General features: G+C 41.9%; 1 protein-coding gene across 1 annotated transcript in view; it reads right to left on the reverse strand.

Moving 5' to 3' along the window:
• Positions 1–25,968, reverse strand: part of LOC136374146 (connector enhancer of kinase suppressor of ras 2-like) — a 176,990-nt gene extending 151,022 nt beyond the window's left edge. Inside the window, exons 1-2 of the mRNA XM_066339365.1 lie at positions 25,928–25,968; positions 25,595–25,668 (exon numbers count right to left, since the gene is read on the reverse strand). Coding sequence (XP_066195462.1) covers positions 25,595–25,668; positions 25,928–25,968 — 115 coding nt within the window. The remainder of the gene's footprint in view (positions 1–25,594; positions 25,669–25,927) is intronic.
• Between the last annotated feature and the right edge of the window lie 391 nt (positions 25,969–26,359).

The raw sequence follows: 26,359 nt of genomic DNA on the forward strand, positions 1-26,359 counted from the left end.
TCATCCCAGTTCCAGGCTCACATCATGGCATTGCTCTTCCCACTCATTCTGGGCACAGTTTGGGCCCCCACACTCTGCTGGCATTCCTTCTGCTAAGGTATAAATGTGTGCATTGATGTATGGAGATGTGTGTAACACTACCCATGTGTATGCAGACCCGAATTCCCTGAAATTTTCTGCCTTGGCCCTGCACCCACGGGTGCTTTGAGGCAGAAGGGACCTTGGAGATCATCTCATCCTATCCCCTGCCATAGGCAGGGACACCTTCCACTATCTCAGGCTGCTCCTTGGACACTCCCAGGGATCCAGGGGCAGCCACAGCTGCCCTGTGCCAGTGCCTGCCCACCCTCACAGAGGATTTCTCCCTGATATTTACTCTAAAGAGGAACATGAAATCAAGAAGGCAGGAATTGCCTCTGGAGAGATCCAGTTTCCAAACAGCATGATGTGTTGGAAGTGTACTTGTATTTTCCATATCCCACACAGAATATTTTAGCACAGCGAAACGCATGGAGCTTGTTCACATGATTAGGTTGTTTAGGAATGGAGAACTCGAGGAGAAAGCATGCTGAGGCTGTAACTATTCAGATTTATATATTTAGAGTATGTGTTCTCTCGTTGTCATCATCTTGGTGTTTAAGGAAAACTGTGTTTTAAATCCACACCAAAAAGCCCACTATCACATACCTCACAGCCATGTAAAAATCAGCAGCCAGTTTTGCTCTAGTGATTTTGTTTATCTTGGAGACGCAGGCAATTAACTAAATGACCAAGTGTGTTATTTAATCAGTGACAAGTGCTGCAGCTCTTGCTAAAAGAGCTGGAGGTGGTAATGAAACCCCAGAGTTTTTCACAGCCGTCCCCTCACACCTCTCTCTGTGTATTAGAGATCAAAGAGGCTCCTGAGTCTTTTTCCAAGCAGCTTTCTGGAGGCTGCAGGAAGAACTGGATCATAATCTTCAGGCTCTTTTCTGCCCTGAACTGTTTCTGTGTGCTCAGGATATGGGATGTTTAAGGCCTGAATACCTGAGCACATTGATTGTATTTTCTGAGAGCAGCTCAGGGTTAGGCTGGGACCCATCATGCAACAGAATCATTAAAACATTGTTTATTGGAGCCAAGAAATTTCAGTAGAATATTTAAAACAGTGCTATTTGCACAGGGACGTATCCTTTCCAAAAGTCTGAGAGAATCAAAACAAAAATATATTTGAGAAGAAAGCAAGCACCAAATAAACAAATGAGCCTTTTAAATCAGGATTTGTGCAAAGTTAACATTTACAACACACTGGGTGGATTGTATGGACAGATTTATGGGAATTTAATGGCTGACAGGTGAGTGCCACCCATCAGTTCACTTCAGCCTGGGTTTGGCAGAAATGCTGCCAAACTAATAGCACAGACTTTTCTTTCCTTGGACTTTTAAAAAGTTACGTAAAAACTTTGCAGAAAGCATTGAGATTCAGCACAATTTTGTCTTCCAAGGAGAGAGATAATTTCATAAACATTGATTTATTTTTCTGCGTCGCACTTTAGAAAGTGGCTGCCACATCATCCATCTGTGCTCTCACTGGCACCTCTTGAGGCCAGAACTGAGGAGCTGAAAATCAAAGTTCACATTTCTGTAGCCTGCTAAAAGGGAAATAATCTTCATCCTGAACAGTAACGTCGTTGTTCTCGGAAGGTGCTTTGTGCCGATTTGAAAAATGTTGCTTTTGAAAACTATATTATGTCAAAGAGTATTTATTTTACACGCTACTTGGCTGTATTCTAGAATATTTCTGGGTTTCACTGGTAGAAAAGACAATGGATTTTAATAAAATTAAGCAGCTAGCTGTCCCTTACTTTCTGCAACATGTTTCTGAAACCAAATAGTGCTTTTGTTCTTTTTTCTCAGCTTTGAAAAAAAAAAAAAAAGTGTATAAATTATCCGTATATGCACGAGAATTTGCATTTCATAGCATCTACATTATTCTCTTCATCCACTGCCTTAAAAATCAAGACAAACATGGCTGAAGCCAACAAGGTGTGAAAGGGAATAACTGACCCATTTACTTCCAGTGAAGTCAATTGTAAAAAGTTAATTTGAACAACCTGATCGCTGGATAAATCATGAAGGCCTGGTGGTGTAAATGCATAATAATGGTAGCACAACCTGTGGGACACCTTCCAGGGACACAGCCCTGAGCAAGGCACTGATGGTTTGCCACCACCCCACTGTGAGAGTGGCTGCTGAGGCACTGGGATGTGACAGGGCTGCTGAAAGCAGTTTTCATGTGTAAGCCACTGGACCGGACTGAAATGGGCTGTGAAAGCCATCTAAACATGCACTTTATCTGTCAGCCCCGAGGATCCAGATGAAGTTTGGTAGGTGTGTCCTCACAGCGCTCCTGCAGAGCCTCTCCCATGGAAACGCCTCTGGAAAAGCCAGCCCTGCTGCATGTCTTTCCTTCCCAAGAGAAGGCAGCACAAGGAATACCTGCTCTGCTGAGCTGGAGACTGCTCAGAATTCCCTCACTGACTTTACCTGGAAAGCTGACATCAGCACAGACTCCCTCAGCTCCACCTCCTCCCTTCCTCTGATTGCGGGTTTCCACTCCTCCCATGGATATTTTATGTGAATTTTCCAGTTGCCTGGAAGAGCTCTCACTTTTGTGTCAGCATTTCCAGTCATCCCCTGTCTCAGATGAATGAGCCAAAAGGCCATTTTATGTCCTAGGGACCAACCTTGTCAGACTCCAAACTTCCATCAGCAGGATTGGGGTACTCCCAGTGTCAGGATGGACACTGCAAAGCTTGTGAAGAGCCCTCAAACCCTGAAGATTCATTAGAAGAGCAAAACAAACTCCAAAATCATCTAAATGCATTAGGATCTGAGTCCAGAGCTGGATGTGGAATTCAGGGTGTCTCAGTGGCCCATTAAGGGGCACCAACAGGTGGGTTTATCATGTTTCCAACAAGTTTCTTTATCCTCTTTCAAAGATTATTCATCCTTCCCCACCCACATTCCTAGGTGGTGGCTTTTCCTTAACTAGACTGTGGAAAAACTCCAGGTTAAACCCCTACCATTTAGAGTGTCTAAACTGATCCAGAGGATTTTCAGAATTGACTTTCCACAGGAGCAGATCCTGAAGATACACAGCTGCTCGTTGAAACTGCAATTGCAGAATCATAGAGGTTGGAAAAGACCTCAAAATCACTTAGTGCTCTTCAGCTGCTGTAAGCCAGCAGGAATTTACATGGAATGTGGATCCCTGAAACACTGATGTGTTTTTTAACACTCTGCCTCCCATTTTAAAGGTTTCATGTCAATCAGTGTGCCTGTTGGAAATAAAATACATCCAGATAATTTTTCCTTAGTGAGTCAGCTTTAGTTCTTTGGCTCATTCCTGAGGGTTTGAGCTGGGAAAGCTTCTCCTGTGAAACAGTGGACTGAAAGGCTGGAAAGGTGTTTCAGAAAATTCTGTCCTGATAGAAGTTACCAATTGATGAAGGCAGATATTGCCACCTGCTATTCTGGTTTTATTAAATACAGCTGTCTCTGACTGCCCTCAGTATCAGGTAAATCATCCTTTTCCCAGTTCGAGGCTGAGAACTTAATGCAGCAGTATAAACTCAGGCTTTCACTGCACAACCTTCTGGCTGTTCTTTTCCACTTGCAAACATCATCCTTTTAGAATCCCACAAGTGCACAGCTGAAATCTCACCCCCATGACCTAATCTTGCCTTTTCTGTGCTTCTCCTTCAGTATTGTACTGATCACTGTGTCTGTTTGAGAAACCCACCCTTCCCAATCGTTCATTATGCATCTGATACTATTTAGATGCTCTAAATAATTATTTAATATTCTCCTTTTTCTGTACAGATGTTACTGGGTTTACTACCTTCATTTTTCTGGAAAAATGCCAGATACCTCTCTCCTCTGTAGTGCCTTTTTTTTTTTCTCCCTGAAAACACATGGGCTGGATGGTTTGCTTGCTGTGGTGATCTTGATGTGAACTGATTGTCCTTCGTAAAGTGCAGACTTTTGCTTCCAGCTCCGAAGTGAAAGGTGTTCACTTTGTGTGGGATTCAGGCCAGGGGAACCTGAGCTGAAGTTCACATTTGCAAGACCCTGAACTCCACTAGGTTTTAGGGGACTTGTGCACCCAAAAACCATTTATATCTTTTCTTATCTACAGATGGGAAACACCTGTCTCGGTTCCAGGAGTAGAAGTGTTTTAAAGAAAACTGTTGGAAGGGCTGTGAGATAAACCCTTTCCTGTCATATAATTCCTATTTATGCTCTAGCCTGACTGTATTTCCCACTGTCAGTGCTGCTCACGTGCAAACCCATGAGCTCCTTCTTTGCAGACACTGAATTCTTTGAATTTCGGTACAATAGCAGACCTCTTGGCAGCTGTAGACGCCTGTTATTAAGGGAGATGATTCTCTGAATATTCCTCTATAGAGGGAGAGGGGTTTGAGTGGCTGTGATTTGCATAGCATGTGCTGATGTGCAGTTTGCTGTCCCAGGGAATGATGCTTCTTTGTGTGTGGGAGAACACAGCTGACAGCAACAGCACAGGGCTGCAGCAAAGCCTGAATGGCTCCCACACCCATGGCAGGAAAAATTCCCATCATTTGGAATGGTAGCTCAGATTCTGGTTGGTTTGGTGTTAATCAATTTATGGATATATTTTCACAAAGCTCCTGCTTGGCCCCAGTCTGTTCTAGTCACCCATTTTCTGCTGTCACAAGCTTCTCCAGGTGTCTGGGCTCAGAAAACTCTACTCATTATTTGCTTTCATTTTACAAACAGCTGTGACATTAAAAGACACTCTCTTCATGCACCTCATTTTCAAAGATGTTCTGTGCCCTCAGAGCTTAGTTTAGGATTCAATATATTTTTAGAGAGCAATACTTTCTAACACTAATACTTCCTGCCCACACAAAATGAACTATTGCTTCATGTGCTTCCTGATTTGTTTCCTTTAGAGTAACTCAATGTCCTCCAAAGATGGAATATCATAATTTGAGCCAAATTGAGCCTCCTCCCACACACAGACATTCCATAACCATAATGCAAATACTTCTATGAAAATATGGTTACGAACTAAAGGAAGAGATGTTCCTTCTCTATAGGTGCAATCAGAAATTTTCCAACATTTTATACTCTCAGTGGTTATTTTGTCCATCAGAGGATCTTTCAGATTTTAAGATTTTAAGGAAATACTGGCATTTTATTTATTCTATTTTACATTTTATTTAACCCAATTCTCATAATTCTTATGATTTCAAAGTTACTCATAGAAACATGGAAATGAAAGGCAACTGGATGAGACGAATGCATTTTATTCTTCTACAGAACACGGCACCTATGGGGATAAACTAAATGTGACCCTGAGAGCTGTCAAGACAAATTAACTGGTCAAAACCCATTTGAACAAATTCAAATTTAAACTGTGTAAAACTAAAAAGAGAAGTCTCTCCACTGACATACTTAACATTTAGACCTACAATGTTTAAGGAGCCACGTGTACCTTTAATTTTTTTTTCCTAAAGGACAAACTTATTTAAAAAATAAACATTAATATCTGAAGCATTACTGAATTCTTGCCCAGCAGCCAGACTGAGCTTAAAAAGTCAGGGGGAAAAAGGGCTTCTTTTGAGATGGAAATTAACTCAGTAAAAATGACCAGATCTGCCAAACTGGTAACATGATGATTGGGAATTTCTGTGGTAAGCAAAACCAGTCTTCATTTTTGAGGCAAGTGTCAAAGGATTGTATTACATCACAGATACTTCTTTGGAGTGAACTCCTGTTGGTGAGAGAGGTAATTCCTCATGCAAAAAATCCCAGCCTATATTCTGAAAACTGGCCGAGCCAAACTTGTGAAATTCAATATGAATTGTAGATGTTCCTAATTGAGCCAAATTAATTCAAGAACTAACACCCCAGTGAAGATGTTGTAGACACTCAGTGGGAGCTGCTGACCACAACAGTGCACCAGATGTATCTGAAGTAAACAACTCTGCTTTCCCAGAAAAGCAAACAACTGGATTATAATTCTGCTGAAAGTTACCTTTAAATCTGGGGGGTTTTCCTTCTGGACTTGAAAAATTATGTGGCCAGCTGGGAGCCTTTTCTATTTAGGAAAATACATACCTTGAAAACTGTCTTGAGATGCAATATGTGACCCAAAGTATGTATTCTATTTGCCATCTCTTGAAACCAGCTGGGCAGGTGTTTCCTTCATCTCTTCTATGACCCATTCCTTGTCACTCTGGGGAGGTGGGTGCCTTCTGTTAATGGGCAGCTGTTAAACCAGCTGGGGCAGTGTTCTTTACCTCTTCCAGGACCCATCCTCCCTGCAGAGGTATCTGCTGTTCATGGGCCATCCAGGCTCACTGCAGGGCTGAGACAATTCCAGCATCCCACTGGGAGAGGCTCCACCCAGGGGGAGGAGCCCAGCATTCCCACCTGCATCACCCCTGGGATACAGAACACCATGACAGCCTGTTGGCACTGGATTCCCAGGGAAAGACCGGACTCATCTCACCACCACTGAACCTTCAGAGGAAAACTACACCCTTCTACAGATCATTGCTTCAATAGAACCCCGTCTGTCACTCCAGGAGGATTTAATTGGACTGCTCCCAACACCCTGACCAACAGGGTGTCAAGCTGTATTATGACTGTCAGTGTTTCTAGGAATTTTGTTTGTTTGTTTGTTTGTTTTTGGTGGGTTTTTTGTTTGCTTGGGTTTTTTTCTACTACTACATTTGTTTTTTTTAACATTCCTAGTAAAGAACTGTTATTCCTATTCCCATATCTTTGTCTGAAAGCCCCTTAATTTCAAAATTATAATAATTTGGAGGGAGGGGGTTTGCATTCTCCATTCCAAGAGAAGCTCTAGCTTTCCCAGTCAGACACCTGTCTTTCCAAACCAAGACAGAAAGTATAATTTTGTCCATAGACAAAAGCACATTCTGTAATTTATGTTTCTGAATTGACCTTCCCTGGACTTGTCATCTATCAAAAGGGAACCAGCCAGAAACTGCCCTGTTTTGGAGAATTCTTCTGTAGGATTTGAACCCTGCCTTTTCCTGATTCTCAGCACAGACAAGTTGTTTTGTGCAGCAGTTGTTCATCTGTGCCTCCCCTCAAGATCCCTGTGCCGTTTCTTTTTGCAGCTTCACCCCTAAAAGCCCCTCTGCTGCTCAGATCGATTTCTGCCTCTTCCCAGAGCTTCGTGTTCCCACTTTCGTGACACTTATCACAGCAACCCCTTCTGCAAAGTGCAGGGCCCATTTATAATTCATGCGTTTTGCCTCTCAGAACAACCACGGGGTTTTATTAGGTCCTGTTCTCACTCCAACTTCGTGCCTTGGTCACAGAAAATCCACTTTGACTGAATTTTTGTGCATTTCTGAAGACCTTTGTGAACTGGTGATTACAGAGTTGATTCAGCTTCGGCAGAACTCTGTCTGAATTCAGCTACTGAACTCAGGATGAGCAAGATCAAGCATTTTAGGAAGGGAACATACCCATCAGCCTGCATTTAAGGAGCATTCTGAGATGCTGCTTCCTGTGTTTGAAGCACTCCCTCTTCTGAGACAAAATGTACTGAGGAACCAACCCTTGAAACTCTGAGTAAAATAAACAAATTTTCCTCTGGAATCAAAATAGTTACCATTTTATTCCTTTTTTTCCCCTCCCCCTTAATTGCTTACTTCCATTTTCTCCTGATGGAACACTTAAAATGGAGCTGTTGGTTAGAATTAAAAAACAAACAAACAAACAAAAACAAAAACAAAAACAAAAACAAAAAAACAAACAAACAACAAAAAAAAAAAAAAGTGAAAATTTTGTAACTCGGCCAGTTTAGTGCTCCACATTCTAACTGTGCCTTTTAATTTTGTGACAACCATTAGTGGAAGGACTGACAAATGGTAGAAACCTGGAAAAAAAGGTGTCAGAATAATTTCTTGCTCTTCTCTTTCTTTTACCCTACAAACCAAGTCTGTGAGATTACATCAGCTGGGAAAAAATAGAATCAAGAGGGAGAGATGTGATGGAAATTCCCATAAAATCTATTCTGTGATTAGAGGTATTGCAAAGTGTATAAAGAAACACAAGGGATTGCCTGGAGTTTTCTTTGAACTCAGAGGCATCAACACATGGCAGTGCAGACAGCTATACTCTTTGTGAAGTGGCAATCTTTTCTAATATATTTATCACAGAAAAAGGAAAAAAAAATATTATATGCACTTCTTCAAGTGAAAAAGAGACAGGCTGGGTAGTGTGTTTTGAACCAAGACACAAACCCAGTATGTTCTCTAGATTAATGAGCTAATAAAAATCTATAATGCAGGGAGTACCAAGAGAGAAACCAGAAAATTTTACATATTCTGTTAAATGTCTAACTCTGAGTGGGATTTTGTGTCTCAAAGATCTGTGCAGTGCAGGACTGGAAAGAAATTGAGCATAGCATTTTTACTCTATTAAATTGCAAAACCAAATATTTCTCTGTCTAGGGCTGGTTATGAAGAGATAGTTTTCCCATCCATTGGAAATAGGAGAATGGGACAATTGGCAATGTGAAACAACACACCCTTGAAATCATTCTGGTTTTGGACATCACCCATGGCTTTAGTTCTGGGAGTTCCACACCTGGAATTAATGCACAAGGAGAGCATTATTTGCACTGTCTCAGTGGTGATCAAATATATTGTTCACTGGAAAGAGGAAAATCACCTGCTGTCCTCACCCTGAGAACAAGGTTCCCTGGCTATGTTTTATCTCCTCCAGAGGGCACAGAGCCCTCCCACTCTCCCAAATTCCTGTGGCCCGGGAGCTCCACCTGTGATCCCCAGGTGGCACCCAAGCCAAGTGTAGCAGAGTCTGTAATTAATTACCTGTGGAGGTTTCAGAATTCCAGCTCGGGATTTGTCACAGTGTCAGATTCTCAGTGCAGAAAGAGAAGTTTGACTGAGGAGATGCGCTGCTCTACTAGAATAATTTTCTGCCTAAAATTCATTCCTTTCTTCCAAAAAGTGCTATCAAAGAGGAACACTAAAGAGTTTTGACAAAGCTGATGACAGCCAGAGCTTTTCCAGGGAGCTCTGTGGCAGAAGATTCTTGCTTTTGCTGCAATTCCCCCTCTGTGGTGCTTACATTTATTGGCTTAGTGTACTTGAGGAAGGGTTTTTTGGTTTGTTTTGATGTTTGCTTGATCTTTTCGACTCCAGTTTTTGAGAATGATGAACATTCCAGGCCGGCACTTTCTGCACAGACTCTTGCAAAGACGCAGCTGTATCCTTCCAAAAGAGTTGGCTGCTCAAACACAATGTTCCAGAATTGTCCATCTGTCCTGTCTGATGTCTTCTTCAGGCTGCTCCTCCTCCTTTGCCATTTCCATGCTGATGTCAAATTGTTTTTGGGGATAACATCAGAACAGCCCGGGCACGTCCATCCCGCAGAATGCTCGGCACATCCAGCGCTTGTGTTATGTAAATTTGGGAGAATCGCTGCTCGGCAGAGGCTGCTACAAAGCAGGTACTGATTTAATGAAAAGCACCGAGATTGAAAGGGGTTTGCTGAGCCCGGTGTGCGGGGAATGTTAAGGAGCCCGTTCCCGTCATCTCTGCTGTACTTCCCATTCTCCCTTCTTTTTCCAGGCCAACCTGGATGCCGGGAACTGCATGAGAAGGAAAACCTGACCCCAAGCTGAAATCAGTCTGGCAGCAGTCAATGCAGAGTAACTCATCATTTTTATTAACTGAATTATCCTCTCTCTCTCCTTTTTTTTTTTTTTTTTTTTTTTTTTTTTTTTTAATTCCTTAATTTATTTTCTGTATCTGCTACTCTTCCGAGGCTGCAGCCCCTAAGATATCTAGAATGGAGGTAATTTGAAAAACTCCAGTCATGCATTTCAAAGGAAAACCAAGTTTGTTCTTTCTAAGACGAACGTAGAGGAAATGTATATTTAAACAACAAAAATTTATGTCTAATGCATAGTTTAAGATACAAGTCTAGCTCCTGAAGCAGTGAAAATGTGAATTAATGCCATTAAAAAAAATACTAAAACCGTGAAAGCCCTACTAAAGGAACCTTGCTGGAATCTGGGAATTTCTGCTCCAGTCAGTTTTGGGATTAGAGCCAAGCTGAGCCCACGGGTGTCTGGAGGTTCACAGAAACAGACAAATGATCACTGCAAGAACTCTTTGGGTTCACAGAGCCAGGGCAGGGTTTGGCTCAGAAAGCTCACAAACTTGACTTTAACTCTTGTTCAAAAAGACCAAAAAGTGCCTTTGCCATTGAGCCCTTCAGTTCCACCAAACACTGTTGGATTTTGGAGTTTGTTTGGTCATGGACACAAAAATACACAGAATAATCCCATATTCTGGGAATGCTCCCAAGGATTTGAGTGGCCCATTCAGTGCAGGGGCTGCTGATGTCACCCATGAGTGAACAAAGTGGTTTGAATCATCTGATAATAATTCCTTGACGTTTTATGAGATATTTGCTTTTGTTTCTGAATCAGTTTGGTTTTACAAGCAGTTTGTGGGATCATATCCCTGTCCATCATTATTTTCCCTAAATAAATCCAGAATCACAGAACATTTTGAAACCCACCAGTTCCATGCCCTGCCATGGGCAGGGACACCTTCCACTGTCCCAGGTTGCTCCAAGCTCCATCCAAAGTGGCCTTGGACACTTCCAGGGACAAGATATCCCAACAAAAATTCCATTGTAACTCTTGGAATGGAAAATCTAACTTGTTTCATCTGTCAAAATAAATGAAACATCAAAGCTGAGCATAAAATGCTGGAAAAAGTAGTCTGGGTAGTAAAATGTTTCACTCTGTTAAAACTTTTTTTGGTACCACGATACATGAAATTCATGTTTTTGTTGAATCTATCGAGGTTTTAATCTACCAGTGTTTCTTCAACATGAGTAAATACACTGAAGTATTTAAATGCTTTTGAATTCCAAGGGATTTGACACTCCCAAGTGTAATTTCAGCCTTTTAAAATTTATAAATATTTTATAAAAATACAGAATATATCACAGTTTAATTACTTAGGATGACTTATCTACTCTCTGAGAAGTTTTCTATAATTATTATCCATTTTCATCACAGAAAAATGTTGTTATATCAAGAAAGTCATCTACCTCCACATTTATAACTTATTTTATTTTATTTTATTTTCATCCTCTTGTTTTCCTCACCATCTTTCTCAATCTCATCAATGCAGATCAAGGATCTAATTTGCATGCAATGCTTTAATTTCAAGCCTGGTAAGATGACACTGTTAAATATTTGCACTGTGTATTTTTACCAGCAGATTCTTCATCAGCCACATATTTCTGCAGCAGCGAATTTCAGCTAAAGTCAATGGGCACAGATTTCTAACTGCCACATAGAATTTCAGTCTTCTTCCTGACTGACCTGCTTAAAATAATTAGCTTTTTTCCTTATGCTGAGCTGACAGCTACCTGGGAAACAGCAGGTGCTCTCAATGTTAATAATGCTGTGCAGCCCAAGGCCGTTTTCCTTAAATTCTTAGCATAAAGAAGATTGCAGCAAAGTCATATTTGTTGAATAAATTGTGAAGATGTTTCAGCTTAACAGAATCATAGAGGAAATCAAGAATACACAAAGCAAGGAAGAGAGAATTAATATTGTATTTTCCCAGGGGCTTTGGTTCATCGAGTGCTTGGTTTATGGCAATGAGATGTGTAAATGATTCCTGGTTAATGCCTGGGTATGAATTAGTGATGACCCAGCAGAGGGATGTGTGAGAGTGACAGGAATGTTCTCTATGGCCTGGGGATAGCTCAGCACAGGTTGGGTGGAGAATTCTCAGGGATTCTTTGACTGGATCAGGACACACCTTGCTCTTGCTGCAGGTGATAAAGTGCCTGCAGCCAGCAGTGCCTCTGAGCCCCTGGCAGAGGACAGGGCAACAGGAACAACTCTATCATGTTATTGGGGAAGTTCCTGGACCAAGACACAATTATCATCTGCTCTGGTTCTCCCCAGGACCACGGGGATTCCTGCTGGCCCTTTCTGGATGCCACCGTGTCACTCCCCCTTCACACCTCCTGAGCACTTGTACCAAGCCTTACTCCAGGTTAGAGGAGAAATTAGGGAGAAATCCTCGACTCCAGAGATGGCGAGGCCCTGGAACAGGTTGTCCAGAGAACATTGTTGATTCCCTATTCCTTGTTCAACAGCAGGCTGGAAGGGGCTTGTAGCACCCTGGGATAGTGGAAGGTGTCCCTGCCCTTGGAGGGATGCTTTGGCTGGATGAGCTTTAAGGCCCCCTCCAACCAAAACCATCCCAGGATTCTCTGATCAGAACTTTCTCCTGATAAATCCATACCATGTCTTGGCACTCCAGGGCAATGTCAGCCCACAGCACACACACGTTTAGATTAGAAGACAATTTACCACTCAAAAATCAGTGCTGTGTAAAACATCTTGTGAAAATGAGTTTTGAAAGCTGTTTGCTACTCTTTGAGCATGTCCCAAAGAAGTAAACTCAGTATCCTGACAGGCAGTGCACGGTTTTAGAGAGCTCTGAGGTATGACATGGGCAGGAAGGTTCCATTCCAGAGGGAAGAACATGGAGCACTCCTGAAGGCCTTGATCCAGTCATTAAAAAGACTTTTTCCTTGTATTTTTTAACAATTATCTGATGATTTCCAACCCATATGCTTGTACCAGATGTCTGAACCTTCACAGGCCAAATCATATTTATTCCTTCAAACAAACCACTTCATATTACTTAATAATAACTCTCAGGATCACTATTATCATTCTCATCACTTCAAATCCAAACACAGCAAATATGATGAATAACATGCTTCAATTTTTTCCCCTTGATTAATGGGCTGTGTGTGTGCACAAAAACACTTCAGCTTGGAAGATGTGATTTCCCTGGTGAAGCCATTGCTAGCCAGGTCTTTCCTGGAGCACTTTCCCTGCACTATGGAATGAATGCAATTCTGAAGTGCAAGCATCCAAAATGAAACTTTCCCGTGCTACGGATGCTAAAGGTATTAATTGCCATTTTTCTGCATTTCGTTTCCTCTTCCTGTCATTATTAAGAATTGCTACTGTTAAAACACTTGTGAAATACCTGCAAGTGTTGAGAAACACCTATAAAACTCAGAACTTTTATTTGCATCACACTTGGTTGGCACTTCAGCACCTGAGAATTCTTTCTGCCCCTTTAGCAATCCAAGAACTCCTTGAACAATGAAACACTGGAGCTTTGCTCTATTCCAGAGCCAAAAAAGAGTTAATAGTGCACAACGTAGATAAGGTTGTCATTACTCTTTGACAGTAAATATTGCTTTGTGCCAGGTTACCTGATCTGATAAGGAGCAGAACCTCCCAGCAGCAGGATGCTGATAATGATCCTGCCTTTACCCAGTGCCTGTCATCTCAGCAGCTCTGAACTCACTTGCAAAAGCTGCACACAGACAATGTCATCCCTTCCTGAAATGCAGCACAGACCGGAATGTGATTGTCCATTAAAACAGGAGTGAACTGCTCCATACAGTGAGAACAGGCAGTGCAGTCCTCCTGCCAGGGTCTGCAGCAGGGGAGGAGGCCACAGCCTTTAACATTGTTTTTCAAAGCATTTTGACTGCTTTGCATCAGCCGAGTCTGTTGGAATCTGTTTGGATCACAATACCACGAACTTTGATGGGGGTAAAAATGGAGATACCACCATGATGGCTTGGTTTGATACAGATTTAGAAAAAATTATCAATTTCTGAACTGTAAATCCCATATTTACCTTTACATCAGTGTCTACATTTCCAATTCCATGTTTTGCAAACCAGTGTCAGCACACCTGTACGTAAACACTGCTTTTCACTTTCATAGAATCACAAAATCCCAAAATTATTTGTGCTGGAAGGGACCTTAAACCCATCCCATTCCACCCCCTGCCATGGGCAGGGACACCTTCCCCTATCCCAGGGTGCTCCAAGCCCCAGTGTCCAACCCGGCCTTGGACACTTCCAGGGATCCAGGGGCAGCCACAGCTTCTCTGGGCACCCTGTGCCAGGGCCTCATCATCTTCACAGCCAGGAATTCCTTCCCAATATCCCATTTAAATTTCCCTTCCTTCAGCTTAAAGCCATTTCCCCTCTCCTAGCATTAAACACCCTTGTTTAATTAAATAAAATTTCAGTTGCATATTTGCCTCTGTGCCTTTTATCAGAAGCCATTGCAGCATTTGTCCATAGCAGTCCCAGACTACAATGTCTTTTTTCAATTTCTATGATTTCTAGGGAGGTTTTTTCCAACTCCTTTTGGTGTCCTCCTCATCTATATGCATTTATTGATTTTCAGAGCCAAACCAACAAGTAAAAATAAGAGGAGTGGTAAATAGGAATTGCAAAGAAAGAAAATGGAAGATAATGGAGGTTGGAAATGAGGCTGGCTTTAACAAACCCTGCTTTACTAAATTCTGGTTTAACAAACTCTGCTTTAACAAACTCTGTTTCTTTGCTAGTTAAAATCTGCTCTATCAACAACCCTTGGTAGATCCCCACAAATTTTAAAATAATGAAAGAAGAGACTATACCAGCGCATGACTGCACTGTGATCTAAAGTGTCCCTCAAGAATATTTCCTAATTAAACTGCTTGATCAGTTTTATTACCTTAATCAGTGCAGCCAGCCTGCAGGAGGTACTGACACTTCTGTATCAAGGATCCTGCTCTGCAAGAATGGATTTATTTTCAGAGCTGTCTCTCTCTCTCTCTCACCAGACTGATTTTTGGGCCAGGTTTACCTGTGTGTGAGGTTCACTAAGATAAGCTGAGCCTCAGCCAGCTTTAGGACACATACTGCAGGAAATTTAAAACCAAAAAATGCTCTTCTCGTTGTGTTTTATGGTGCAAGAGGTATTGACAGTCATTGGGGTTGAAAACAACACAGACCACAGTGCATCCTGTCTGTAAATATTATGGAATTCCTAGTTTTTCAGGAAAAATCTCAGTTAATGTCCCATTCCTAAGATTATTACAGGAGATTAAGAAAGATAATATAGTTTTTTTCAAAGGCACAATTTCCAGTACTTTAGAGGCATGACGTGAATTTATCTCAGAGCATAACTGATCATCCAAATACACAAATGAAGATTATTTGCCAAAAAAGCCTTGACTATAGGAAGTGGTAAAGTGCCCTTCAGATCAAAATAGTGTGAAATAATCTTACCTTCAAATTCCTCTGTTCTTCTTGGATGTTTTTTAGAAATCCTGATTAATTTTAACTCTCCAAAGAATCACAGCTACTGTTTCAAATTGTACTTGGCCAATATCTTAACATATCCACTACATAGAGTTTTTTGGGTTTTTTTGGTTTTTTTCCTGAGAAATTTGTGGATTCTCTCTGCACCAAATCTCAATTATGCAAATTCTGTTATCTTTTGGGGAATGCTTAGTCATGGGGCTTCATTACCATGTTTTTGGGGAATGGTAACTGTGGAGCAGAGAAAGACAATGGCTCCAGAAGAATGAGTGATGGTATGATAGTCAAACATAAATTATTATGGGATATTTTGAACTGCACCAAATGGATAATAATTACATTATCAGGCATCGATGGCTACTAGGGTTAACTGTAGGTGTAATTTATATTTTTCTGCTCTTCCACAACTGTTGGTTATTTCATGATGAGGACAAACAGAGGCTGTTCTGGGATGGCTTTAACATTGTGCTGTAAGGCTTAATTTTGTCCTTTTATGTGACAACCTGCCAGTTTGCAGGCAAAATAATTGAAATATTGTCTATCATTTTCCCCTGGAAAGATGGGATATTAATGAGATTTGAAAGAATAATTTGATGAGAATTTCAGCAATTCAAATCAAGTATGACATTGGAAGGTGAAAGGAAAGCAAAGAGCACTGGGGTGAGTCCTGGCATTGGCTGACATTGCACAGAAGAACTGGACAGCTTTGGTTCACTTGGAATTCCTGCCTGGATGTCCTGACATGGAATGTAGAGAACTGTCAAACTCATAATGGGATATTTAAACCCCTTTGATAAAATGTTAAAGATTATGTAGAATTAACTCATTCCAAAAGCCAGGATTCCTCATCTACCAGCATCCTTTTATTGGAGAAGTTGATAATAAAAGAAAATGGAAATATAAAAAAGGCTTTAAGAAGAAACTGCTGGTTTCATACCAGAGGAGACCTTCTTAATGAAGAAACTACAGAACTACCTTCAGATAGATAAAATGTGGTGGGGGAAACACAAAGAGCCATCCACAGTAAGTGGGGAATAAAAAACTCCCTTCCACATGATGAGTGATATTGATGGCTTTTGGAATGATTGAATTAAAGCACTTTCATTGAAGTATCATTTGAGCAATTTGGTTTCTAGTTAAAGCATTGCCTCATTGCTGATATGCAAATAATGATTGCTGCTGCTGCCACAAAAGGCATTAATAACTTGGCCAGAGAATTTTCAGATAAACAATAAACAGTTAATATTATTTCCACTGTATCTTTCAGCAGGTGATGGCTTCCTTTGCAGATTCTCTAATGTTTTTAAGTCCACTTATCAAAGCCTTGAGAAGGGGGTTCCTCCATTTTCCTGATAAAATTTTAGGGTTTTTGACTTATCTTTAAAGTTTATCTTTTTTTTTTTTTCCTATCCTAGGTGGAATTTTTCTGTCTATCATCCTAATTTATCTTTTTTATTACTCAGGTAATTGTTTGTTACATTTTTTGATGGATTATTCACTAACTTTGTTCTCCAGAATTAATTTCTACAAGAACAGCATAGCTTAGCTGCTGTCTTAAGTGGATCCATTTCTTTTTTTATGACATTCAAGTAGTGAATATTCTAAACTCTGTTAGTTCTGAGCATCTCTTACATTACTCTACCTGTTCCCTCCAACCACTAGACACAAATGCAAATTTCAAGGGTTTTTTTCTCTGCTTTGAGAGGTTTTTTTCCCCTCTGTAAGCTACAATGTTGTTTTTGGTATAACTAAGGGAATTTCTCAGTATGGTTTGGAAAAGAACAGTCGAAATCTCTTGACAATGGGCAATTAAAATCTCTCCTTAGTGTTCTGTAATTGAGGGCATTTCCATGATGAGCTCGGGGTTGGTGCTGAGTGATCAGTAACAGATGCCTGCAGAGGACTCTCCTGGATTTAGGAATGTGCCCACTGCAGCACTCTAGTGTAAGATCATGGAATTCCAATCTGGTTTGTGTTGGAAGGGACCTTAAAGCCACGGGCAGGGACACCTTCCACTGTCCCAGGCTGCTCCAAGACCTGTCCAGCCTGGGCTTGGACACTTCCAGGGATGATTCTCGTAACTCCTCAGGGCAAACTGCGCATCCCTATCCACTGGAGAGGATTTCATTACTAGATACAACTGTTGAACCTCCCTCATTCATGTCTCCCAGGGAAGCAGCATTTCATAGCTTGAAAGAGAACTGAGGAGTATCCAGGATATCCGCAGGAGATTTTAACAGAGAATCGGTGAAACAGCAACATTTGCCTTGTTCCAGCTGCCCCTTAAAGCTCCCAGGGGCTGTGCTTGGCTTCTTGAGGCTGGTGATTTTCACCTCCCCTGGGATTTTGGATGCACTTCACTTCCAAATCATTGCAATCCTTTCCAAGATACTCAAAGCTAGAAATTGTTGATGTTACATGAAGAAATTCCTTCACAATCTAATGCCTATTATTCATCTCATTACAAAAAAAGGCAAGAAAAGTGCTGGTGGAGAGAAATGTAAATAAACAGGAGAGAGGAAAAAAGGGAATGGGGGAAGCTGGCAGGGAGAGAGAAGTAAAAAATGCTTTAATTCAGGTGATCATTGGCATATCTGAGCTGTCAGGCTGACACCCCTGTCTGCCTGCACCCAAAGAGAGTTTTCTATGTAAAAGAAGCAGATGTGCCAAAAGAATCCTTTCTAGAGCTGTAGTAGTTTCAGCACACTTACACAAAACACAATTTCTGCCTTGAGAACACCTGCAAGCCCTACAGTTTCTCTAGGCTTTGTTTGATGCCAAGAATGAAAGAGATGGACATATTTGCAGGGAATAAAACTGAATGTATTTTGTAAAATTACTGGCTGCTACGTTTTTATTTCAAACATGCCACCTACGTTCAAACTGAAAATGCTCCACAGTCTTTTTATAATTCATCTTTGCTGGAAAACAGTCGGTGGAGAATTTGAGTAGGAAATCCCAAACATTGCATTGGCCTTGAATCCTCCTGAGCACTTCTCTGCAGAAGGTCAGCAAGGATATGTTTTAGGAGCTGTTTGAGTGTTAGTTAATCAGAAATAATTTCATTTTGATTCATCACTAGAGCCCTTCACAAACACAACCTCATAATTTTTCCTCTCTCTGAATCCCTTAAGAGTAACTCCTGAACCTTCCTCTCCCAGCTCCTGCACTCACTGCAATGGCATCAGGGAAGAGAAAGTCATGTTTACTAAAAAACCTAAACTGCAAAAGTAGCAATTTAAATTAGCAATGCCAAGCAGTGTTTAGAAGATCAAAATCAAAGTCAAAATCTACAAAATCACTCTGGGTGGAGAGGATGAATGTAGATTATTGCTCAGCAATATTTGATACTACAGTGGTTTATTCAGTAAAATACTTCATTTAATGTCAAGAGTGTCACTAATTTCAGCAGCAGAGCCACAACCTCCATTTCTGTCAGCATGGCAGGACAGCAGTTCCGAAAGAATAGCATCAAAAGGATAAGCTCTGCCTTTTTTAGCCTTGAAAACTTTGTAGGTGCTAAAACAATTCTGCAAGAGGACAAATCGCAATTTACTTTTTGCTTTCCTTTTTTTTCCCCCCTTCATCGTGAACAGAAATTCAAGATGAATTGAACCCACCAGAATGAGAGGAAAGGAGATTTCTCAGGCAGGAATATTTCTTTACCCAAACATGGAGCTGCCTTCCCATGGGCTCTGAGAGAGGATCTGGAACAGAGCTTTGCCTGGCATGTTTTCCATGCACTGAAATTATAATTATAATGTATTTTTCTCCACAATGCAATGTTTCTCAAACTGCCTTCCAGCCTAGGCAGCCAGGAATCCTGTAGCACTGAGAGGTTCTGCTCTTTTCATAGGAAATCCACATTTTACAAACTGGTAACACCACTAAGTACAGCTCTCGAGGTTATGGCACATGGGCTGATGCCAATCCTGCCAAAGGAAGGAAAAAACTTAGAAACTGGAATGAGTGAGGCAAAAAAAGTCTGGGAAGAAACCATGAGAGAATCTTATTGCTGAGTAGGATCCAGTATCTTTGCAGTTTCCTGACATACAGCACCTCATTTAACGTGGTCTGAAAGTGTCATCCACAGGAGCCAATTTATCCTGAATTTTGCTTCATAAGATGAAGCACAGTGAAATAACTGAGAGCTGGGGAAGGCTGAACTCTTCTGAATTTGCATTGCCACTCTGCCCTCCCTGGGATGGTCAGGACTGGGAGGAAGTTGGGGATTTTGCATAATTTTAACACACGGTAAAGGTTACAAGGCACAGCAATGCATGACACATTGTCTGACTGCTGATATTAAGCTGCAAGACAATAAAGCAAATTTCTTTACATAATGACCTGAAAGATTAGTTACGCTTGATAAATGTGACTTGAGAGACTTTCATTGAGCTCAGACTTTTCTCTGGGAGCAGAATTACATTTCTTAAAAAGGTCTGAACGCTTTATAGACAGGGAATTTTCACAATACAGCCCTAAATAACCTGATAATAAATACAGACCATTAAATTGCTAAATGTTGCTGAAATCTTTTATGGAGATAGTGCTATAGGAGAAGATATATAGACCAGTTTCTAATTGGTCCTCAAAGTGGAGTTAGTGAAGATGAGGTAATAGTGATAGGGATGCAGAAATACCTCAGCCAAAATAATCTTCATAGAGAATTAGAGATAGACTTGATTTAGGGAGGTCTTTGTACTAAATTTTGCTGTGGGCCAGCTGTCAATGATCCCAACCACAGCTGCAGTTACTGGGAGGACACAAACTGGAGCCATGGGCTCAGCAAAGTGTTTGGTCATCCCTCCAGGCTGCCAATGGTGCACAAACTGAAATAAAAGTGGTAACAGTCAAAGCCTTGAGGGCACTGGCTCCTGGTAATCCTGCCAGTCTTCTGAGCTCTGTTTGCTACCTTATCCTCTGGGGCAGAGAGGAATGGGACTTGTGGAAATGTTGATGGAAGTGGAGCAGGTCTGGGTTTGTTACTGGGGCTGCAGCTCTGACCATCACCCGCTCTGCTGCTCTCCTTGTGAAACACAGCAGGAAGACTCCCAAACCTTAGACATCTGAACATCATCTCCCATGGTTATTCTGGGAGATATAAACTGTGAAATACCCAGGAGGAAGCCAGAGCTATAGTCTCTTTGGGACTTTTCACATTTCAAAGGTGAGGGTGACTCCCATGGAAGAAACCATCCCAAGGTTTGTTTTAGTTGGCAGAAGCCTTGAGAATACATTGGGTCACTCTGCTGGGGACAGAGTGGGCACAGAAACGCTTCCAGGGGGATGCTGGAGCTCCTCTGAGTTGTCTTCAAAACCTCCTACAAAGGGAATGGCTCAACCTGCCCGGACAGCTTATTCCAACACTTAACTGTGCTTAATATTGGGAAACTGTTCCTTGAAATCTGACCTTTGGCACTTACATTGCAAAGCTGTCAACTCTGAGGTGGGCTCTGCTGACCCTCTAAAAGCAAAGGGTTTACAACACTCAAGATTCGTTGGCAAGATTTGTTACTAAGAAGCATTAAAGTCTGAAACTTGTAGGAGAAATCAGGGAGGAATTACAGCCAATTCTGATTCAGTGACTTCCTAGAGACAACTGGAAATGTGGTGCCAGTGGCACACAGGAATCCAAGGGGAAGCCACAGCAGCGAATTGTTCATTTCAGCTGTACAATTGGTGAGAGCAGAAGGAAAACGGTGAAACCTTTACTTCAGAGCAGCTTGGAATCTGAACATCAATTCTGCATTTGTGGCTCAGATCTCTCCCAAACCTATTTGTCTTCGGAAAGAGCTGAAAAGATGCTATAAACCCTACATTTTTCTAAATAAGGGATGACCTCGGTTATCTACTCCAGTTTCAAATTGCATCTCGGGGAATTGTGCTCCTGGATTATGGGACTCCGAGGTCAGGAAGGGGGATCAGGAAAGCCAAGCATCACCCAGCTCAGCACCTACAGGGCTGCTGCTTTGGCAGTGGATCACAACATTCAGCTGTGCTTCCAGCACCTTCTGAGACCTGATAAATATGATGTCCTGCAAAGAGAGGAGGCTCCCTGGCTGTGACACATTGCTCCAGCACAGGTAGTGAGCTAATGGGAAGCAAAGGAAGAGGGAGAGGGGTTTGCCGGAGCCCGGCGTGATGTGAATGTTAACAAGTCCTCTCACGTCATCAGCTTCCCTGCTCTCCACTCCCTCCCTCCCTGCCTTTCCCTTTTATGAGCCAGCCTGAAATCAGGGAATTACATGCTAAGGAAAACCCTTCAGCTAAACATATAATTATTCTGCACAGGATCAGTGCAGCACTGTTAATCAGTTTACCAACTGAATTAATTTATTTTTTTTTTAATGTCTACATCTCCTGTTGAGGGTGCAGAAATTGTAGATTTAAAGGGGAAAAAATGGCTCGCAGTTGTGAAGTGAGTGAATATAGCAGACCATTTATTAGGAGAGAAACCTTCACTGCAGGCTGCTTTGGCTGACAAACCTGTCAGTCCCCAGGACTTTGAATCACAGACTCTGTGTGGAGTTATTACAGGTACTTAAGGAATAGCTGGTTTCCCATTTTAATTTTCAGCCGTTCAATAACACTGCATTCTCTGAAAGCCACAGCTGTATTTTCATTGCATTGTATTTCATTTCATTACATTTCCTTGGACTGCTTTGAAAAGTGAGTATTTATGTGGACAGAGGTGTCACTTCCCTGTAAATGAGTTCACATTTTAAATGACCTACTTGTAAACTGCTCCCCTTAGGAAGTACAACATCTCCAATGCTCCTGGTTCTAAGAGTACAGAGAATTCCCTTCAGATTTTGCCTCCAATGGAAGCACAAACTCTCACCCTTTTGTTAATTCAGTAAGACATGCTAGCTCTCCTCTGCACCCCAGAATCTGCAGGACTCCCCTGCTCAGTGCGCACTAAAATAGGGGGGTTTGGGTTTGGAGTGCTCACTGATAACCTGCAAAGTGTCCCTGAGTTTCACAGGGAGTTCCTGAGCCAAAAACCAACAAAAATCTCTAGGTAAAGCATTCCAGACGCAATCTTGGAGGGCAGTTTGCCATTTATTAACAATAACATGTTAAACCTAATCCAGGGAAAACTGACCAGCTAGAAACTGCTCTGACTCTGAAGGTATTGGGGAGTTTCATGGATAAACTTTGTTTTCCAGCAGGGCCACCATGGAATCGGAGCAAGGCAAAGGTTTTTCCTAAAATGCCTTTTGAGTCCATAGTACACATCCCCAGGAAAACAGCTAAGTTACATAAGAAATGGCTGTACACCAGGAAAAACACCTAAAAACCATTAGGAGATGTTTAAAACTCTTGAGAATTTTGGGAAAAAAAAAAAAAAAAAACGAATACTGACTAAAAACTGTTGTTAAAAATATCTTCCCAATTAATGTTGTCAGCTCCTTTGAAACCTCCCCTTTTAACCACACTGCCTTCTGCTGTATCTGCTACACTTTACAAAATATTTTTGTATACAAAGACAGTTTCTTTAACGCAAAAGTATCCAGAGGTTTAACTTCTAGAACCTCTGAGAACCCCAGGAATCAATTTCTCCAGACTTGCATGGCCTTTTCAGGTTGTCCACACCATCAGATGCAGTTCCCTAATTGAATTCCAGTTGAGTGCATCCCCGAGAAAGGAACTGTGGATAAATGCAAGATGCCAACTTGTCATTACAATGTTCCTTAAAGCCTACCATTTTTTACTTTTTTGGCAAGTAACATTTCCTAAAGGAAAAGAACAGAAGGGTGTCTCCTCTTGGGGGAGGCTCAGGCTGCAGCTGCTGCTCTCTTTGGATGCTGTAACCAGGACACATTCTGGGGACCATTAACATAATTTTTGTGGCTTCCTTCCATCTTCTCTACAGTTATTTGATGCTTCTGGTACTCACTGCTACTAAGTTTCAAAACATAGGCTCTGCTAACAGATTTTGGAAATAAATTCTAAGGACTTCAAGGGATATGATAAATGCAAGTTTTAAAAGCGTGTTGCTGTCATTTCCCTGTGAAATGTGTTATCATTTACAAACTCTACAAATAAAACCAATTGTCTACATATTTTTAAGCCCCCCCCAGGTATATTATAGTGGCAATATTTGTCCCAGTGTTTATTAACATGTTGCTATCTGCAGTCAAGGAAATACTCATTCCTGAAGTGCTAATTTTTTGGAAGTGTCTTTAATTTATCTTTTAATGCTTTAATGTGAAAGAAGTGACCTTTCAGAATCGAAGAACTACATAAAAACTACCTTATCAGAGAAAATCACTGCCTTCAACCTCTCTGGCACATGGATTTAGCAGAGTGACTGTAGCCAACAGAGCTGAGCTCCACAAGACAGAGAAATTACAGGCAAACAGTGGCCACACTTGGGCAATTTTTGCAAAGTAAGGTTGTTACAAGTAGTTTTAAACTGACTGCCATTTGTGTGGCATTTCTTTGGCTGCAGCTGAACAATGCATCTGCAAGGCAAATGCTGGGATAAAAAGGAGACTTGTAATATTAACACGGGGAAAATGGACAAATGCACAACTTTCCTGTTTGTGGATGTGCAGCTCATGCTACCAACAAAAATATCAACGTTGTGAATACTTCAGTGTTAATGGCATTATCTTTATTTGTGCTTGAACATAGAGGCACAGCACTGACAGTGCTGCCTGCTCCAGATATCCCTGTGGATGGTGCACTGTGCAGTCTGGTATGGAAATCCAACTGTCAGGCAACTCCAGACATTTAAAAACCTGCTGCTTGTATGACCTTCCTCCACTGCACGTCATGGAATATTGTTCCTCAATATGTAATTAATTTACATCAGAAAAGATAAAAAAAGTTGCAGGAACTAATTTTAAATTTAGCAGCATGTATTTTATACACTTTCACATTTAATTTATATTGTAATTCAAGTAAGGAGTTTAAATAGCAGAGTGATCTGTCCACTTTTTAACTCTTTTATGTATTGAGAAGGAAGGAGTGGATCTGAAAACTCCTCTGCAAATACATTAGGACTTGATATCACCTAATGACATTGAGCCTGGGAATCAATCCTATACCTAAAGATTTAGGATCCATCCCAATGACCTGCTTAAGCCCTCCCAATTACCCAAACACTTGAGACACAAACACCTAAGAAACAAAGTACATACATTCTCCTAGACACCGTTTGCTTCAGAGACTCTGTGCTTGTAAAGGAATAATTATCTGATGATGGCAACGTGTCTGATGAGCACCAAAACAGCCCAATTTCAGCCAAGTGTGGAGATGTAGCTTAGCAAAATGACATCAGAACCTTTCCCTTATTAACGATAATACTTAGAAAGCTTTAAGGAAAGAAAGCTTTATTCAAGTGGGCATCCAATTCAACCCTCCCATAAGTTCAGTCATCACATTACAGGAATCATGAGTGACCTACACCCCAAATTTGCGCCTCTTCTCCTTATATAACAGAGATCCCCAGTGGCAGGAATTACTTGTCTCAAAGACAGACAGCTCATCAGAAGCACTGTATAACAACACTAATGCATCCCTCTGAGGGAATACATTCTTCCCCCAGCTCCGGAGAAATTTAAACCACTTATCATCATCAGAACAATCCCTCGCCCTCCCATCCATCCCGGTCTGTTTGCAGCACAGCCGAGCATTGTCAGGCAAAACATGTCACAGCTGACGGCTGTGTTGTGAAACTGCGAATGTGCGGGGAAATCATCATTCCTGCCAAGTTATCCCGGCGAGTTTCCCCGCGGAGCCGGGCTCATCCCTGGCGCGGACGCGGAGCCTCGGACACGCGGCTGGGCAGCCCGGGCAGGGCAGAACACGTCCCTGGAGGAGCCAGGATAGGACAGGGCATTATCCCTAAAGGAGCCTAGGCAGGGCAGGACACGTCCCTAAAGGAGCAGGATGCCTCAGTCCAGCGCCCGGCTCCTGATGCTCCTTGTGGTGCCCAAAACTACGGACAAGCGCTGCACAGCCACTGCATCAGATCACCTGATGTGAGCGAACCAGACCTAACCAGGGCAAATTTAAAGCAGCCAAACATCCCGACGTTACCCTGTGCGAGGCACAATGGAGCCGTGAGACACGAACACTTTCTGTCTGCATTGTCCAACAAATGCAGTTGATCCCCGCTCCGCTGTCGGCAGCAATTCCCACAGCACAGCACAGCTCAGGCAGCCTCTCCTCAGCCCTGTCTCTTAACAACTACCGGGCAAAGCAGCGCAGGGATGATCAGAACTGAATAAACTCTTCCCAAAACAAAGAATGCGAGAGCACGGATGCAAATCGCCAGGACCCGAAGTACAGACAATACACGGCAATAAACGAATCCTACCTTTCATCCAATCCACTACTTGCTTGGGCGTCCACTTGCTAATAGGTTCCATAACGAGAGCCATCATCAGATCACTTTATCATTCACACCAAAATCAGGGAGAAAAAGGAGAGAAAAAATCGTATCAGAGCATGGCTGGGCTGCGAGAGCTGTCGGATTTTACAGAGCAGTTCAAAGCGAAGATGATGCTTTGTCCCTCCAGGTTCCTCCTGCACTGATTCAGTAATGTATAAAATTACACTGCTTGATCAGCTCTGGCACCTCCCCCACTGCACACAGCCTGCAACACCCGGAGCACCGAGCCAGGAAATGGTGCAGTACAGACTTACTTACCAAAGCCTCTGCCCGCCGAGCCACCGGCACGGATAAAACATGGCATTACACACGGAGCGATCCGCGCCGGAGCTGCTCCGCACGCCGCGTTTGGCGGAGCCGCTTTATCCCAACGAGCCCCGGGATCTTCATCAGGGAAAATGTCACTACTGTAACTTGATGGCAGATTGTCTTGGCTTCATTGTGAATATGCTGACTGTCACTCGGCTTAAAGTGAAGACAGGAACGTCAGGATATCGCCTGGCATCTGGCAAAATGCTGAGCATCTCCATCTTTACAATGCAAAATGTTGCTGGAGTCTTGTACTGTGTAATCATGTAATTCAGAATGTCAAACACTGTATGAAAAGTCTTACCCAAGGAAAAAAACTACTGGGAGAAAACTCTCATTATTTTTTTTTTTTCCTGGCCACATTCAGAGCCAGGATATTTC

Source organism: Sylvia atricapilla, chromosome Z (assembly GCF_009819655.1).
Source record: "Sylvia atricapilla isolate bSylAtr1 chromosome Z, bSylAtr1.pri, whole genome shotgun sequence".
Classification (NCBI taxonomy): Eukaryota; Metazoa; Chordata; class Aves; order Passeriformes; family Sylviidae; genus Sylvia; species Sylvia atricapilla.